General features: G+C 46.9%; 1 protein-coding gene across 1 annotated transcript in view; it reads right to left on the minus strand.

Moving 5' to 3' along the window:
- The window catches only part of LOC146654848 (S-arrestin-like), a 25568-nt gene extending 6466 nt beyond the window's left edge, over positions 1 to 19102 (minus strand). The window contains exons 1-12 of the mRNA XM_085380372.1: positions 17528 to 19102; positions 11413 to 11480; positions 10760 to 10820; positions 9201 to 9245; positions 8636 to 8835; positions 7651 to 7710; positions 7378 to 7445; positions 7166 to 7301; positions 6976 to 7060; positions 6216 to 6288; positions 4701 to 4838; positions 124 to 201 (exon numbers count right to left, since the gene is read on the minus strand). Of these exons, the coding sequence (XP_085236498.1) occupies positions 124 to 201; positions 4701 to 4838; positions 6216 to 6288; positions 6976 to 7060; positions 7166 to 7301; positions 7378 to 7445; positions 7651 to 7710; positions 8636 to 8835; positions 9201 to 9245; positions 10760 to 10820; positions 11413 to 11460 (992 nt within the window). The 5' untranslated portion in view covers positions 11461 to 11480; positions 17528 to 19102. The remainder of the gene's footprint in view (positions 1 to 123; positions 202 to 4700; positions 4839 to 6215; positions 6289 to 6975; positions 7061 to 7165; positions 7302 to 7377; positions 7446 to 7650; positions 7711 to 8635; positions 8836 to 9200; positions 9246 to 10759; positions 10821 to 11412; positions 11481 to 17527) is intronic.
- Between the last annotated feature and the right edge of the window lie 119 nt (positions 19103 to 19221).

Consider the following 19221-nt stretch of genomic DNA (forward strand, 5'->3'; position numbering starts at 1 on the left):
ACTGCCTCGTCACACCTGAGCTGCTGTAAGTGAGGTCAGGCAGAGGGCCTGTAGTGACCTTTGACCCCTCACCAGACACCTGAACATACACACACTGTTAACAGCAGGAAGTGTGAGACTCACCCTGAGGCGACCATCCTCAGCACGACCTTATAGGAGACCAGAATCCCCTGAACCTCCTTCAGGACCTCCTGCTTCACACTGAGACACAGACAGCTCTCATCAGCTTAAGGAAAACTTTCTGAAAGTCACACAACGCTCTTTCGCTAAGCTCAGGAAACTCAGGTGCTCTCGGCATTGTGTACTAGCACGCTATGTGGTTAAAGGACAGGTTCACAGCTCTGTCAGGGGTCACAGGTGTCTGAAAGCACGAGCAAGGTTTCAGGCTCGTCGGCACAAACTGAGAGTCAGGAACCGTTTGCAGCACAGAGCTTCAGATCATCCAGAGTCCCTGTGGTGTTTCTAACCCAGCAGCTAGAAACAGGTCAGAGATCTGACCCCGCAGAGGAGACATTAGGAGGGAGATGTCCGAATCATCGAATCAAATAATCGTCTCACTAACGTTTGGGATGCTTCTGGTTCCACCTCTAAGAAGAAAGTTAAACTGTGGAGGCTTCATGACCTGACAGAACAAAACGAGACCTCGGCTCTGACACTTGGATGAGTCCATTTCTATCATATTTCTAATTTCAGTGGTTGATGTTCTGGAAAACATAGTTCAGTCTCCTGGAGGCTTCCAGTCGTCAGAGGTCATCAAGCTGTGATTTAAATTGAAAAATTTGCCAAAGTGATCCCACTATATAAAACTGGTGATAAACAGATTGTGTCAAACTATGGACCGGTATCTTTACTGCCTCAGTTTTCAAAGATTCTTGAAAAACTATTTGCAAACAAACTAGATTCTTTTATTGATAAATATGATTTATTGAATGATCATCAGTATGGGTTCAGAAGAAATCGCTCAACATCTCTAGCTGTGATGGAATTTATTGAAAATATTGCAACGGCTGTGGATGAAAAACAGTTTGGAATAGGTGTGTTCATTGATTTATGTAAAGCCTTTGATACGATAGATCATTCTTTACTTTTACAGAAGTGTGAAAGGTATGGTTTAAGAGGTGTTGTACAATTTTGGTTAAATAGTTACTTGAATAATAGGTTCCAATATGTGAGTATTAATAACATGAAATCTAAACTTAGAAAAGTAACTTGTGAAGGTCCGCAAGGATCTGTTTTGGGACCTAAGTTACTTTTACTTTATATAAATGATATTTGTACAGCCAGTGATGCTTTAAAATATGTGATGTTTGCTGATGATACAAACTTATTTTGCTCTGGAAAAGACATAAAGAAATTACTGGAAACAGTGGAAACAGAACTCATGAAGTTAAATAGATGGTTTGTATTTAATAAACTATCATTGAATGAAAGTAAAACAAAATTTATGTTATTTGGAGGTAGTAAAAGTAATATTAAAGTAAAATTGAATTTAAATAATGTTGAACTTGAAAGAGTATATGAGCCAAAATTTTTAGGAGTAATTATTGATGATAAACTTTGTTGGAAGCCCCACATAGAACATGTGAAACGAAAATTATCCAAGTCTATTTCTATTCTTTATAAAACAAGAGATTCTTTGAATAAGAACTGCCTTTATTTATTGTATACTTCCCTTTGTTTGCCTTATATGACCTACTGTGCAGAAATTTGGGGGAACACATACAAAACATATTTGGATTCAATATTTAAGTTGCAAAAAAGAGCTGTTACGATTCGGTGTTGTCAGTGTTTTGTTTTAGGCGTGACTGTAATGTGTTTCCTGCTTTACTTTGAAAGTCTGTCTTATCTCAGTGTTTTCAGTTTACGCTTTCTTGTCTCGTCAGTTCTGATTTGCCCCAGCTGTGTTTCCCTCCTGTTGTCCATTCCCTGATTGCTCCCTCTATGTATTTAAACCCTGTGTTTCAGTGTGTCATGGTCGCGATCTCCCCCGTTGTAAATAGTTTGGTGTTTTGTTATAAATAAATAGTCTGTTGTAAATACTTTCGTTATGGGATATTTTTGTTTTGGGATTTTGGTGGAGAGCCTTCGTGGTTTTACTTTCTTTATCTTTATTTTTCTACGTTGCACCCCGGTTGCCTAGGCCGGGGTGTAACATATGGGGGCTCGTCCGGGATTGCCTTCGCTGGGGGGTCCGGGGACCGCCCCAGCCTTTGTCGTCTGCTGGAGGGTCCGTGGGACCGCTCCAGCCTTCATTCGCCTTCGCTGGAGGGTCCGTGGGACCACTCCAGCCTTCATCCGCCTTCGCTGGAGGGTCCGAGGGACCGCTCCAGCCTTCGTCGTCTGCTGGAGGGTCAGTGGGACCGCTCCAGCCTTCATCAGTTTCATCTGCCTTCGCTTTAGCCGTCCGTCTCCGCTGGAGGGTCCGAGGGACCGCTCCAGCCTTCGTCGTCTGCTGGAGGGTCAGTGGGACCGCTCCAGCCTTCATCAGCCTTCGTCCGTCTTCGCTGGAGGGTCCGTTGGAGGGACCGCTTCAGCCTTCGTCCGCCTTCGCTGGAGGATCCGAGGGACCGCTCCAGCCTTCTGCAGCTGGTGGGCTGCGTGTCCGTGTGTGCAGCTGGTGGGCTGCGTGTCCGTGTGTGCAGCTGGCGGGCTGCGTGTCCATGTGTGCAGCTGGCGGGCTGCGTGTCCATGTGTGCAGCTGGCGGGCTGCGTGTCCATGTGTGCAGCTGGTGAGCTGCTCATCCGCCTTCGCTGGAGCGTCCAAGTGATCGCTCCAGCCTTCATCCGCTTCTGCTGGAGGGTCCGAGGGACCGCTCCAGCCTTCGTCGTCTGCTGGAGGGTCAGTGGGACCGCTCCAGCCTTCATCAGCCTTCGTCCGTCTTCGCTGGAGGGTCCGTTGGAGGGACCGCTTCAGCCTTCGTCCGCCTTCGCTGGAGGATCCGAGGGACCGCTCCAGCCTTCTGCAGCTGGTGGGCTGCGTGTCCGTGTGTGCAGCTGGTGGGCTGCGTGTCCGTGTGTGCAGCTGGTGGGCTGCGTGTCCGTGTGTGCAGCTGGCGGGCTGCGTGTCCATGTGTGCAGCTGGTGAGCTGCTCATCCGCCTTCGCTGGAGCGTCCAAGTGATCGCTCCAGCCTTCATCCGCTTCTGCTGGAGGGTCCGAGGGACCGCTCCAGCCTTCGTCGTCTGCTGGAGGGTCAGTGGGACCGCTCCAGCCTTCATCAGCTTCGTCTGCCTTCGCTGAGGGGAGGGTCCGTGGGACCGCCCCAGCCTTTGTCGTCGCTGGAGGGTCCGTGGGACCGCTCCAGCCTTCATCCGCCTTCGCTGGAGGGTCCGTGGGACTGCTCCAGCCTTCGTCGTCTGCTGGAGGGTCAGTGGGACCGCTCCAGCCTTCATCGGCTTCATCTGTCTGGATCAAACTTTTCACTTGGTGTTAAATGTTTGATTTTTGGGTGGGGGGAACTGTTACGATTCGGTGTTGTCAGTGTTTTGTTTTAGGCGTGACTGTAATGTGTTTCCTGCTTTACTTTGAAAGTCTGTCTTATCTCAGTGTTTTCAGTTTACGCTTTCTTGTCTCGTCAGTTCTGATTTGCCCCAGCTGTGTTTCCCTCCTGTTGTCCATTCCCTGATTGCTCCCTCTATGTATTTAAACCCTGTGTTTCAGTGTGTCATGGTCGCGATCTCCCCCGTTGTAAATAGTTTGGTGTTTTGTTATAAATAAATAGTCTGTTGTAAATACTTTCGTTATGGGATATTTTTGTTTTGGGATTTTGGTGGAGAGCCTTCGTGGTTTTACTTTCTTTATCTTTATTTTTCTACGTTGCACCCCGGTTGCCTAGGCCGGGGTGTAACAGAGCTATTAGAATAATAAATAAAGTTGGATACAGGGAGTCCACCAACCAGTTTTCTGTAGGATCCTCTATGTTAAAATTCATGGACATTATATATTCTAAAACTTTAGAGATGATATATCGAGTGATGAAAAAGAATATTCCAATTTGTACTTTAAGGATGTTTCAACTAAGAGATGGAAAATATGATTTGAGGGGGTCTTATGTGTTTGAAATGCCTAAAGTGAGAACCAATGTTAAGTATGTGTGTCAGTTTTGGGAGTGAAATTATGGAACGGACTTAATGATGAACTGAAGATGTGTTTTTCTTTGTCATTCTTCAGGAAGCTTTTAAAAATTAGTATTATACAAGGTTATAGAAATTTGGTTTGTTAAATTTTTTTTGTGTTGATTTAATTTCTTGATTTATCATTGATTTCTTTTCAAACTGTTATACAACTTATTTATCAATGCTATTTATTTTCTTGGTTAAGGATTTGATTACTTCTATGGGGGTAAGGGATAGGATAAGTATAAGCCATAAGGCTTCAGCCTATTCACTTTTCGGTTTCTGTTTGAGTACTTTTATGTAAAATTATAATCTGTTGTTGTTGTTGACTGAAATAAAAATTTCAATTCAAATTCAACTGAGGCTCCATCACCTCGACGGCCTGACCGGACTTCAGGCTCATCTGATGGAGTCTCCGGAGATCTCGTGAGAATGCAGCCGGTCTGAACACTGTGTGTATTTTGCCCAGAATGCTCTGATGACAGATCTGTCTCACCTGCCAGGTTAAATCATGTGAACCTGTCCTTTAAAGAGCAGCCGTGTTTCCTGTCTAACACCATCATTAAAACCTCAGTGTGTCTCTGACATGCTCGATGAAGCCAGGTTGGTGTCCTCGTGTTTAAGTCGCCCATCCAAAGCGAGTCCTCTGCGGTCTTTGTTGTATGCCAGCAGAGGGTGCAGGGTGTACTCCTGCTTCAGACTGGTGCCACAAGGCACAGAGTCACTGTAACCGAAAACATAACATGATTAGAAACCTCTTGGTCAAACCCAGGGTGGTTAAAACTAACCCAGCTGACAGTGTGAGGTCACTAGGAGTATCTTTAGACCAGGGGTCACAACCTTTAAGACCCAAAGAGCCACTTGGAGCCGGTTTCCACGCAAAAGAAAACACTGAGAGCCGCAAATACTTTGTGACGTCTAAAATGAAGATAACACTGTACATATTGTTTTTTTACCTTTATGCTTTGTGTGAACAGCTAAAGTGTGTTGCTTATGAAATCCGTGAAGTGCTACAGAGAAAACTACATTTTATTTATGTAATGAACACATTTCGATCTCTTAAAGAAATATAACAAAAGGAAAGCTGAACTACAATGATCCAGCAAACAAAAACTGCTGTGAGCCGCCAGCCTTATATCTCCTTTGGGCTTTTGGAGCCTTGACCTGACTTTGAAAAATAGATATTTACAAAATTCTGCCTAAATATGTATTTTACCTGGTTAATGTGTGCGGTGGGGCGTGGTCTGCAGCGCCGCTGCAGGGGAGGCGGACGCACCTGAGCGGCACCAGCAATCACGCCTCGCCACCTTAAAGTCTGTGCTCTCTCTGCGGTTGTGTGTCGGGCTGTGAGCTGCAAAGCTACAGCCGGCTGTGTGCGCACAGCAGCCGTGTGTGAAAGTGGTCAATAAAGAGATGCTGTAAAGCGTGTTCATGCAAACATCGTCAGGTCTGCCGTGATATGTTTACAACGGGACTTCTGCTCCTGAACCTCTGCGCACAGTGAAGTCACTTCATCTTTACAGGACTGTAAGCTGTCGTCTGTGAGGCGTGAGCGTGTTTGTTTTTAACATAGTTCGCGGTGGAGCTGCTGACATAAGGTGGATCCGAAGGTCCATAATTGGCCTACCTGGGGTTGAAAGTCTCGGTAAATGCAGGCGTTTCAGCGGGCACACCGGCTTCCGCCAGTGTGACGCTTATTTTGAGCGATGAAGAAATAATAGAAAATAAAAGTGTATTTTTATATTTCAATATCACAATAATCTTCCAATTTAGAACTACAAGTTTAAAAAGAACTAATACAAAAAAATACACTTCAGCTAAATGTAATTTATTTTCCCAAACCACGCAGAGCCGCAGTATAAGGACTAAAGAGCCGCAGGTTGCCGACCCCTGCTTTAGACCAAGATGTATCAGGTACGACAGGGGCACATCTGTTTTTAAACAGATCAATGCAAAAATTAAATGTACAGGAAACATCTTCCTTTTGAAAAAAGAAAAAATGTTCTGTCTGATCAAACTGAGACCATGAACGCAACTCCTGCTTTAAGTTCCCTCAGAAAATATTCAAAAGAAATATACTTCTGTTATATCCTTAACTCACCTGGTCTCCTCTTTGGCCACAGACTTGACGTACTTATCGTTGGAGTAAAGGATGACGTGGGTCACCTGCTCGACTAAGCACAGAAACTCAAAGTAAGCCACCGTGCTGCTGCAGACAGGGAACACACCTGTCTGCTGTCAGAGGCCTGCAGGTGAGGCAGCGTGTCACCGCCACAGACACCTTTCCTCATGTTTACAAGGAGCAGCTTTTCTGGTTAAACATCTCCTTAGGTCACAATTCAGTTTGGCCAATCGTGTCTGAGCAGGCTTTGGTTGCATGACTTTTTAAATTTATGCTAATGGAAGGAAGTGTTATCAGCTGATGTCTCCAGTCAACCCGATACCACTGCAAAGTGCGTATTAGACACGCCGTCCACTGTGTCCATTTCACCCTTTGCCCCTCCAAAGAGTGAAATGTGCAAGCGTGCAGTAAGCTGCAGTACCAGCAGGGGGAGACATTTTATTTAAAGTCATTATGTCTTGAAATAAATAAGCCAACAAAATAATGTAAATACATATTAGCTGCCTAGCTTAGATGTTTCTGGAGAGTAAGGACTCTGGAATGGACTTCATACAGTTTTTGTTCACTACAGACTTCTCGGCTTTAAATCAGTCGTCTCCCCTGATGGTAATGCAACTTCTGCATGCTTGTACATTTCACGCTTTCCTTTATAAAAGGAAAAACTGGAGAAATGATGCTTGGTGGCAGAGACACGCTGCTCTACGTCACCTTAAGTACTCTGAAGCCAAACTGATGTCACCTGACAAGCTGATGTCTTTGATGTTCCTGCTGGACGAGTTGGTGATTTCAACATTGGCTTTGAGCGGCTCGCCGTGGTAAAAAGTCTGCAGACAGGTAAAGTGCTTTCATGAGTATATCTGTGAGAGTCCTCCAGCTTTCAGAACCTGGTGGTTCTGATGTCTGATTCAGAACCTGACTGAAGCTCTGACCTCTTTGGGCAGGCTCAGTTTCACATGCAGAGGTTTCTCGGACATCAGGAACTCAAAGGTTGTCTCTGCGCTGGGAAGCAGTTTGCTGTCCTCTGGACTGAACTGGATCTTACGGATGGTGAGACGGACAGAACTCCTGCAGAGAGGACGGAGGAACACGTGAAAGGCTGTCCATCGAGTCTTCAGACTGAGATCCACTCTGAGCGACTCACTGTTTGTCGATCTTCTCGTCCTGGTTCTCACCACAGAAAGCTTTCACCTCAAATTCCACCGCACATTTCTGTCCAGCACACAGAAACACACAGTTTGCACATTTACAGCTAGTATCATTCATCGGGCAAATTGGCTGCTTTCAGAGGACTGCGTGACAACGCAGAGAGAGGGAAGCTGATGTGAAACATCAGTGTGTGTACTCTGAGACTTTGTGGTGCTGAAGCAATGTACAGATGAAGAACATGAAAGGCTGAGTGTAGTGATGGCGTTACCTTCCCCACGTCGGACAGTCCGGGCTGCAGAGTGATGGAGCAGGGCAGGTTGTCTGGAAACTGAAGCACATTAGACCGTCACGCTCGTCCTGTACGGTACCCGAATTGGTACGTCTCATTCTAACCTCTTCAACAATAAACACAGGAATAGTAACTAATCAAGACAATCTATACGATTAGAAGAGTGAAACCCACCCCTTCCTCTGTAACTGCGCCACAGACACACGCTGGTGACTACAGAACAATGACCTCGCCCGTGTTCAGATTTCAGTCAGGTTCTCGAAGGTTCTCATACAGCTACAGAGAACCCTCCTCTTTATTTCTGAAAATTTCTTCCCTAAAATGTTAGATTGTCTTTCTGAACGGTTAATGATCATTAATTTCTAACCTCTCAGAGAACTCTACTCTTTTCTGCTCAAATGTGGACATCCATCCATCCATCCTATTCTGCTGGAGCCTATCCCAGCTGTCTTAGGGCAAGAGGCAGGTTACAACCTGAACAGGTCGACAGTCTAGAGTTTCCAGTGAACCTGACCTGCATGTCTTTGGACTGTGGGAGGAAGCCGTAGAGAACCCACGCACACGGGGAGAACATGCAAACTCCACACAGAAAGACCCCTGTGGTTGAGTCAAGCTCAGGACCTTCTTGCTGTGAGGCAACAGTGCTAACCACTGTGCCACATTTCTAGTTTTAAAGAGAGTTTTAACAGATTTCTGAGACATTTGTGGGGGTTTTGTTATTCTGACTGGTGCTCTAATTTTTTATTCATTCTGTAATCAGGTTTTCCTTTTTTACCTTGAGGATTTTGGATGACGATTTAGGCCAGATCTGCACTGGGTACAAAACCTAACACAACAAAAAGGACTCTATTCCAGACATGACAAATGTGGCCTTTCTGTTTTCTATCCTTGAACCTGATGGAGGGATTAAACCTCTTCCTCTAGCAGGGCCTGATCTTTCCAGATGTTCCAGGCTGTTCCTCACCTCGAAGAAAAAGGGGAAGGCGTTGTTTCCAAGCTTTTGCAGCAACTTCTGCTGGATCTTGGTGTGGGTGAGCTTTTCTTTGTCCTGCAGCTCGGGGTAAACCTGCCGGGTCACCAGGAAGAGGTCCCTCCTGAAGGCCACGCCCATCACATCCATGTCCTGACGGCCGTAGCGAAATGTGCACGACAGCATCACATACACTAACAGACACCGAAAAACAGGAATGAAGCCACACATCCAAGAACATGCTGCACCAGGAGAATCTGGCTCCATCAAACCTAAATCAGTGTGAATAGAAGCTGGAGAAACGTCTGTCAGAAGCTGCTTATTGTTCTCTGAGATCTTTTGTGTCGCACCCACCCCACACTGCAGAGAAATGTTCATCTGCACAGAAAGAAGCTTTCATTCAGTGAAATATGTTTTACACAGGAGCCACAGTCATAAGCCCTGTGGACCTCCTCCGGTAAAGCTGAGCTTCTCCACACTGACGGGCTGAAGGAGGGAGTCCCACGGCACCTCCTCCGGGTTCTGTCTTATGTTACTGCACACATTTAAACACACTGACCTTTCTTTCCTTTGAGCTGCACTGGGTCAATCACAATCACGCCATCTGTAGGAAACAGGAAGTGATCAAATCACAACACATTCCTGACTGTTTTAAAGGTTTGTCACTGTCCTCCTACTGGGCATGAGCAGAAATGGTCAACTACTTCCTGCTCTGCTACCATCCCCATATCCATGGCTAGTTTACAATTAGCAGTAAAACCAGTGAGCACTGTTCTTCAGTCTGTTCACTGCGGTGTATGGATCCCACAGCACAGGCCACCCCTTCTTCTTTAGCTCTCAGTGAAGGCGGTCGCACTTTTCTCCTCTCCTCCTCACCCTTATCTTCCCTGCTTAGCCTCTATGTCCTTGTCTTGTCTCGTGTGCATTACTTTCCCTGGAACAGTCTCTCACTGTCGTTCTCTAAAACCTAAAGAGAATTATGGATTTGATCAACTGGTCTCTGAATGCTATTGACACCCTTTTCTCAACAAGAAGTCTGGGCTCGGGAGAGCCTGAGTGCCCTGGAGGGACTTTCCCTGCCGGATACACGATGGACGGGTGGCAGAACTGGAGGACCGTGTGCCTGGCGGGACTGTCGATCGAGGACGCTGAAGATATCTACCTATTCGGAACCGTGATAACAGGGTTCATGCTGATCGGCGTTGGCCTAGCCCTGGTTTATCGGAGAAATAAGAGAGCGGAACCGGCTGTTCAAACCCCCCCAAGGCTGCCCGCTGGGATCGAAACGGAACGAGGCGCGACCTCTCACAACGAACGTAATATGGTCAACACCTTGGAGACGCTTGCAGCTGCTGTGAAGGCTCAAAACAACACCATTGAGCGTATGAGGGGAAACATCAGAGAGAGGCCTGCTCAAAATGAGACCCTTGAGCGACAGTTGGAACGGATCACTGCAGTTGTGAGGTCTCAGAATCAAAAGAATGACAACACCATGGAACAGAAGTTTGATACCATCATGGGGAGGCTCGCGGCTGCCTGCTGTAACCCTAATTTCCCTCGGGAAGATTAAAGTATTCTGATTCTGATTCTGAACATTCACCATGAGCGCTGTGTGGTGGAGAAGCTCTGTTTAAAGAGTCGGTCCTGGGTCTTTGACCCAGTTTGGAGTGAAGTATGGTTTGTGACTCAGATTTCATATTCTAGCTCTGTCTTTATTTCTATATTTCATAGTGCTCTGAATTTTTCATTATTCACATTTCTAGTTCTATGTTTCTTGTTCATGTTTGGTGTCTTCGTTTCCGGTCTGTCCCTGTCTTGTACCTGTATCTCTCTCCTTCTCTGGTCTGTCTTTGTGGCTCTTTACTGTCGTAGTCATGTCTCTGTGTTCTGCTCATTTGTCTCCACAGTCTGTCATGTCTCCATGTTTTTCTTCCCCAGTCTTTGTGGGGTCCTGACAGAGTTTATGCTTTTTTCTCTCACAGGGCTCAGCACATGCAGAGATGTCATGAAGACATAGGCCTGCATCTGTCAGTCCCCCATCTTTAAACATTTTCAAGAAACATTTTTCAATCAGTAGCAAAAGCAGAGCGAGAGCAGGTAGTTAGCATCAGGACTCACCGACTGGATCCACAAAGTCGCAGTGATCCACAAAGTCCCTCTTTGCCATGTAGACGGTCACCTGAAAACACACGAGGGTCACGTAAGACTCAGAGTCTGCAGGAGCTCCACATTCCCTCTAAGCAGGGTGGACCATCACATGCTTGCAGAGGCAGAAATGACAGCACAGCTCTGAGTAGAGGTTTTTTTTTGTGCTTTTAGTTTCCCACAGACCGGGAGCAGAAGGCGCATCGGTTCAGTTCATCGATGGAGTTAATGTTTTTGAACCTTTTCCCATTCTGAGGTCAGAAATAAAAAAAAACCTGAATGTTTACCCGCAGGCAAAGCAGACATTAATATTACAGTTACTCTGTCACATGTCAGTTCAATTTGGATTTCAGCACAAAGATGCCATCGCAACCCAGAGGGTCCGGATTAACAACCTGGATCCTGTTGCACACAGAGCGGTGGAGCAAGATCAAGGACCAGAACTTTATGGATGCCTTAAATGGTGCCCTGAGTACAAATCAGCATCCTTTCAGTGCTGATGTTTCTATTAGGGGGAAACTTTAGTCTCTCCAAAAGGAACTTTGATATGACCTCTGCTCTGGGTTTCTAAACCACATCTTCTCCATGACTTATGATGTCGATGCTGAACTATCTTCAGAACTTACCGACTTGTCACGGGACACCTTTTTAAAGACGACGTGCTTGGGACTCATGCTGAGTGTTGGATCTTGACCTGCAGCACAGAGACATTCACATATCAAACGTTTATCATCTCAAAGTTAAATTGCACACAGCCCTCACACCTAAACATCCACTCGTGCATCTATGGATGATTAAAGCATCCCAGTAATATGACCAACTGAGAACACAGGCAGCAGATCTAACGCAGTTTTCTTTAACATTGTACAGACATGAAAGAAACTCCGACTAATAAGAATAATAAAAAAGATCTGGTGGATGGAGCACTCCAGCTGTGGTTTCGGTGGGTGATGGTCTGGGCTGTACTCGGGTCAGTTATGGAGCCGTGCTGCTGCAGGCTGTGCTCAGTGAGATTTCTTCATTGTCTGGAATCACAGACGCTGTCCAGACAGAGCACATTCTCCTACAGCTGCAGATGTGCCTCAGCATTAATGACGCCATCACAGATGTGCCAGCTACCCCTGCACCTGCTCGGAGGAGGTGGGGGAGTTTCTGGATCTTCGTGTGGATGCAGTGATGTGCTCCACTCCTGTTCCATGTTGCATCCACCAACACCAACCAACATCTACCAGTACCTACCAAGATCCACCAAAATCAACCAACATCTACCGACATCTGTCTATGAAGGTTCTCAGTCATCCAGGTCATCAGGGTGGTTGTAGCTAAGGTGGTAGAGCAGGTCATCTACTGTTCGAAAGGTTGGTGGTTCGATTCCTGGCTTCCCCTAGTCTGCATGCCAAATATCCTTGGGCAAGATACTAACCCCAAATTGCTCTCTGATGCATCCGTGTGAATGTGTGTGTGAATGTTACTTAGAAAGCACTTAGAAAAATGTGCTTGTGTGAATGGGTGAATGCACAAGTTGTGTTAAGCGCTTTGAGTGCTCAGAAGAGTATAAAAGCGCTATATAAGAACCAGTCCATTTACCATCGTAGTCTAAGGAGCTTGGAAAGAAAAGCGTTTGTTGGTGGATGTTGGTTGATCTTGCTAGATTAAGGAGGTTGGAAAGAAAAGCTGGACTTCTTTAAGTTGCTTTAAGACGTTTCACCTGTCATCCGAAAAGCTTCTTCAGTTCTAAGAGTCAAATGGTGTAGAGTCCCAGATTTTAAACCCTGTGGGAGTGTCCCCCCAAGAGGGACAAAGTACCCCCTGATGATCCTCTAATCACATGAGCCAAGGTGTGAAAACGGGTGTTCCTCACCCTCTGGAACACAAACTTGGAGTAATCAGGACCCTACACCACCGGGCAGAACATGTTCCCTCTAAGCCTGAGGGAAAAAAGAAGGAACACACACATGTAAAGGAAGCACTTTGTCAGGATCCTGGGTCGCTCAGACCCAGGATCCCTGGGCAGTCGTGGACTGGTGATATTATATGCATTTTTGGTGTTGCTGCTGCTCTTCTCCATGCTTGTAGATGTGTGTGTGTGTGTGTGTGTGTATGTATGGGTGCAGGTGTGTATGTACACTGGTTTACAGGCGCCTTCAGGCCTGGTGGGTGTGGCCCGGGAAGGGAACTGGCCACACCCGAAGCTACACACCTGCCGCTGATCAGGGCTCGTCGGGGGAGCTACTTAGGAGAGTCTTGGAGCTCCCACCGACGCGGGATCATTCCATGAGACGCCACGTTAGGCTTCTGCTTAGTTAAGTCTGTGAGTGTATGCCTACTGGAATTGAGTGCCTTTTTTTTTTTTTTTTTTTGTGTGTCCCGTTTGGATCTATAGCCATCAGAATTGTTGTCTTAAGGCCAAGAAAGATGCCAAGCGGATTTATTTTACCAAGTGGATCATCATGGCCTTGCCGTATTGGTCCATTTGATTGACCTTTATTATAATTATGAATTTATTTTATTTTCAGTTGCAAACGGGACAGACATGACTGGGGGATAGGACAGGGGGAAAGAATGAAAGAAAGAGAGGGAGAGAAAGAAAACCAGAGGGGAGAAGAGACGGTGAGAAGGGGGGAAGAAAGAAAAAAAAAACAAAACTCCTGGGTCACCTGTATGGAGAAAAAAAACAGAAGAGAAAGCAAACAACAAAGAGCAACATAATAAAAAAAACAGCACCGTCACAATAAACTAGCTAGCAGTAGATATCAGTAGATACTAAATAATAAACGATATTGTGCAGCACGCAGGATAGACAGCGCACAATGTGCTTTGAGGCAGCAGCCAAGAAAGCTGTAGTCCGCGTCTGTGAACACCCGTGTGTACACCTGTGTGCATACCTGTGTGGATCAGCATGCTTGCATTCCAAAGGTTTCTCCATGTAACGATCTGCTAGGGAGTGTGGGGGGGCCACAGCCCCGTCCTCCAGGGTATGAAGCAGGTATGGAGGAGATCAAAACTCCAGCCATCCAGAGGCCCCCAGAACACAAGAGACCAAGGAAGACCAACAGAGGGGCAGCCGCGCCACTGTCCCAGTAAGAGCTGAGGAGAGTCCCAGATGAGGGCTCACTCAGCAGCCGCGGAGCAGAAGCCAGGGGGGGTTGCAGTGACGCGCCCGTGAGCTCCGCTGGCAGCCAGCTGTGCCTGAGTGACCGAGCCCCAGGCCGAGAGGCCGGGGGCACCCCACCTCCGAAGTGGCCCGAGCGAGCCCCAATAAGCGGCCGCCAAGGAGTGAGCCGGTGTGTACCCGGACGCCCACCCCCAGACACAAAGAACCACCAACGCACCGACACCTGAGGGAGTCCGCCACTGGCAGGGGAAGTGGTGGTGGGTGGAGATAGGCCTCCAAACCTTGGAGGGCCTGAGATGTCCCCAGAGAGGTGGCGTCTGACACCCAACCTGACATATAGACACAGACATACAGGCACACACAGATACAAACATCCATTCCCACCCTCATGCTCTCATATGCACTTACTCCACACTCAACCAACGTGGAGACAGACATAAAGAGACGCTGTACACACGATCACACTCCCCAAGCGTACTCTACGAACCGGGTCTAGGTACCCCCGCCCCTGGAGGGGGGAACTGCACCCAGACCCAGGTGGTGTTACCCTTTTCCCTGCGGTGGGGAGAGGCAGACCACCCCGACTCCGCAGCAGCAGGGAGGCCCCACACTCCAGACCGCAGTCGGACGGCCAACTCCTCCTAGCCCCCCCCCCCGCTCCAGCAGGCCGCAGAGAATGGGGGTGAGAGAAGACTCCAAACCTCCCTCCACCCGCTCATTGTAGTGTTGATGCATGTGTGTTCTAAGGTGCAATTAAAACCCAGGAGGGCATGGAGCTACCTGCCAGAGAGCAGCAGGTAAGCGCATGGTCCCTCCTGCTAGCCCTCAATGTCTTCGTGTATTCAAAATTGAGAGGTGGGCAACGACGCCAGGGGTGAGGTGTACACCCTGATGGTAATTTGGACTCCGTGTATCGTGCCCACCAGAATTGAGTGTCTTGACGGCTGCCTCTGTCATTTTCCCCTCAGGAGGAGCGTGGAAAATCAGAGGGCAGCAGGCACGGGGTGTGTGTGGACACACGAGAGTGGAGAACACGGAGCACGGACTTTTTGGGAAGACACGACACGGGAGTCAAGGGAAAGCACGAGGATTTACTGTTATTGTTTCCATCACTGTAAATAAACGCACTGTTTATACACAGAGCACCGCGCCTGGGTCCTCATTCCCCACATCCCCACGGTCTGCCATGCCAAACCGTGACACACTTAAAACATGCGGCTATCCTAATTGGGCATTTATAAAGTCAGCAAAGAGGCACAGATAAGAAGACCAGACACCAGCGAGGGAGGAAAAGAAGGACAGACGCAACAACATTGTCATCCCCTATGTAGCCGGTGTATCAGAGAAACTCAGGAGAGTTTTCTCCAAGCATGACATCCCGGTGTATTTCAGACCCAGCAACACGCTCAGACAGAAACTGGTTCACCCGAAAGACAAAACGCCAAAACACAAACTTAACAATGTGGTGTATGCTGTACAGTGCAGCGAGGAATGCCCAGACCTCTACATCGGAGAGACCAAACAGCCACTTCACAAGCGCATGGCACAACACAGAAGAGCCACCTCCACAGGCCAAGACTCAGCAGTCCATCTGCATCTAAAGGTCAAAGGTCACTCTTTGAGGATGCCAATGTTCACATGTTGGACAGAGAGGACAGATGGTTTGAAAGAGGAGTGAAAAAAGCATCTATGTCCACTGTGAGCGACCATCTTTGAACAGAGGCGGTGGTTTACAACACCAACTCTCTGCCATCTATAATCCAGTTTTGAGATCCCTCCCAGACGCCTTAACGCCCACTCACATCCTGGGCCATCTGACCTCAGGAAATCACATGATAGGGTGGGGCCAGGTTTCACAATGAACACACCCGAAACTCTGGCTGATTGGGACCCACACCCATTTTCACACCTTGGCTCACGTGATTAGGTAGAGGATCATCAGGTGGTCCTGTGTCCCTCTGTGGGGGGAAACTCCCACTGGGTTTAAATCTGGGACTCTCCACCATTTAACCCTAGAACTGAAGAAGCTTCTCGGATGAGAGGTGAAACGTCTTCAAGCAACTTAAAGAAGTCCAGACGCTTTTCTTTCGAACCTCCTTAATCTACCAACATCAACCAACAACCACCATGATCAACCAACATCTACCAACACCTACAAACATCTACCAACACCCACCAACATTCACCAACATGTACCAACATCCACCAACACAAAACCACATCCACCAATACCCACCAAGATCCACTAATGCCCACCAACACCCACCCACATCCACCAACATCCCACATCTCTGCAGCATCCTCCTCTGACTCCACCTCTCCATCCAATCATGAACTGTAGGTGAGGGACTCACTGACCTTTACAGTGACAAATGTTTTTCTCAGATTGTTGAACTGTGTGCTCACATCCTGACACGCAGAGTTGAACCCTTTACATCTCCTCTGAAGCTCTGAGAAGATCTTCTCGCCGTTCCACCTCAGTTGATGGCAGATGTTAATCCAGTTTTACTGGGTTTTTTTGTTTGTTTGTTTTTCAATCAAACTTAATGCTGCATCATATAAAATCAGGGGATACTACAAAAACAAATGTATGAGTTTTAACTTCTGGTAACTCGTCACCAAGTTTAAAAAGTAATTGATCAGATTTGTTGTTTCACATCAGCTGTGAAGCTGTTTGTGCTTTTAGGTGAAGCTTCACAGAATTAAGGAACATCAGCTGACCTTCAGACTTCCTCAATAAACTAATGAAACCCATCATCAAACACTCATTCACACTGATAACAGATTCATCTCTCACTGAACAGACTGACCTGAAGCTGCAGTGATGAAGACGAGCTGGAGAGAAGCAGGTTTGAAGCTGATCAGAACGATCAGTTGTATTTATAATCAGCACACAAAGCCTGGTCAGCATGCACATCATTACAGGAATAATCCTGCAGGCAGACACACACACACACACACACACACACACACACACACACACACACACACACACACACCTTTTCTAGTGGGTTGATGAATTTTCTAAATTACCGACTGATGGCAACAAAAGCAGATTTGAATAAAAGTGGAATTAAACATCTTTAATCCAAACCCCTGACCTCACCATGCACCTGACCGTTGGAGCTTTGCAGTAAATTTGGACCTTTTAAATGATTATACTATCATCTCATATCTTTCATAACTTTTTCAGCTCAGCAGATCTCCACATCAAACTTTTTGGCTGAAAAAGATGTTTAAAGTCTTTTTAAAAATGCAGCCCGGTTGCTTCTACAGCGTCTGCAGGAGTCACAGTCAGAGCACTGAGCCTGCTCTCTGTGAGCAGCTGCGTGATGATCGATCAGAGTGTGAAGAACCTGCAGCAGTTTCATGTCTATTTATACAACACACACACACACACACACGTATATATATACACATGCAGATGAATGAAGACTAAAAGCACATGAGGTCAGATGGTTTTGGTTTGTGTATTGATCGATATTAATATGACATTAACATGATCAGCAGGATGCGAGTCAGCTGAGCCGATAAGTTTCTGTCACTCAGACTCAGCAGTCTGAGTGCTGACAGCAGCAACACACACACACACACACACACACACACACACACACACACACACACACCTGAAGCTTCGGTTGGACCTGTGTTGGTCTATTCAGCTGCTCGTTGATGCTTCTAAAAGTCTTAAAGGTGAGTCACCTGCAGGACCTGAAAGTGAGGACATCGTGGATATCAGCAGTAAGCGGACACGTTAACCTTTGACCTCAGTCACTGACACAGAGACATGTGACCATAATCTGCTGTGTACAGTGTTGGGGAGTAACGGAATACATGTACCGCCGTTACGTATTTAGAATACAAAATATGAGTAACTGTATTCCGTTACAGTTACCGTTTAAAAAGGTGGTATTCAGAATACAGTTACTTTGTTGAAATAAATGGATTACACTGCGGTACTTTCCTGTTTCATATTGTCGCGGGTCAGGACTGTTTGGGTTTTGTTTGACAGCTACGTTCTGTTGTTCCAGGCGGCAGCGTTACGGTTGCCATGGTTACAGGGCGACGCTCTCTCTCTCTCTGCGACTGTGTGTTTCCTGGGTGAGAGAGCGCCTTTTCGTTGTTGTGCTAAGCTAACAGGCAGAATGCTACAAGCATAGCTCTAAAGAATGTAGCATCATGGGCAGTGTAGTCCGTGCTGCAGGGAGAATGGACTGCCATACACGTTATGGGTCTGTGAGCGCGAGGAGGGAGAAAAAGGCGAGTGGAAAGGTACGAGTTGTCATCGAGGAAAAACGGGAGCTGGAAGCATGTAAATATAATAATAACCACTGCAGCCAAGAAGAGTGCCTGACGAGCCCAGTTGTAAGTAAGCTATTAAGACTCGACTGTACACCGTGTTCGTGTTTTCCTCCGAAAACAATAAGTTCCGTTGGAGCTAGGGTTGCCAACCGTCCCTTAAAAAACGGAATCGTCCCGTATTGAGCTAATAAGGGACGCACTTTGTCCCGTAATACAGTGAGAATCAAAAGTAGTCTATAAATGTTTATGGAATTAACGCTTTGTTTGAAAACATAATTCCCAGCCCCTCTCCTGCTTTGTGACCAATGAGCTGACAGCACACTTATGACAATTCGAGTATGACAATTCAGATTACCGCTCATCTCATTGGTCGAGGAAAGGTCGCTTGCGGAGAAAATACCGGAAGACAACAGATGACCACAACAAGAAGCATGGCCAACAGGGAAACAAACGCCGACTCTGCGGTGCAAGTCTCGGATGACAGTACACCTAAAGCTGGGCAAACACTGTGCGATTTTTTCAGTCACGTTATTCAGCTCCTGCTCAAACTGCACGATTGACTCGCAGGGGTTAGAAGTTCATAGGTCACGATGCAAGTCTCACACTATACGGCCCGATGCTCTGATGCGACCTGAGTGCTCACACTGTGCGTCCATAACATGAAGGTTATAACAGAAAATCTGTCGCTCGCTCTCTCTGTCTGTCACTCACACAGACACACCACCACCATCAACTTTGCTAAATTGCTAATGAAAAACATGATCAGGCAGCTGTGATTGAGCAGCAGTGTAGATCCAATTATTTTCACGGTTGTTGTGGTCGTGATAATTTTGTGAGGCCACATCGAAAAGGCTCGGATGAGCTTTCCAAAGTTCTACAAGTTGTGCCTCCATCGCTGGTGTCCAGATCACACGCTGCACAGCCGTGCTGCTCCATCTTTTTCACCGACGTTTACGTGTTTGCGCGTGAGCAGTGTGAGCGGCTGTGTCACCACAGCCGCTTCTCGTTACCCCACGTA

Source organism: Rhamphochromis longiceps, linkage group LG14 (genome assembly GCF_057381845.1).
Source record: "Rhamphochromis longiceps isolate RC_006_pf linkage group LG14, R_longiceps_female_GT1.1, whole genome shotgun sequence".
In the NCBI taxonomy this organism is placed as follows: Eukaryota; Metazoa; Chordata; class Actinopteri; order Cichliformes; family Cichlidae; genus Rhamphochromis; species Rhamphochromis longiceps.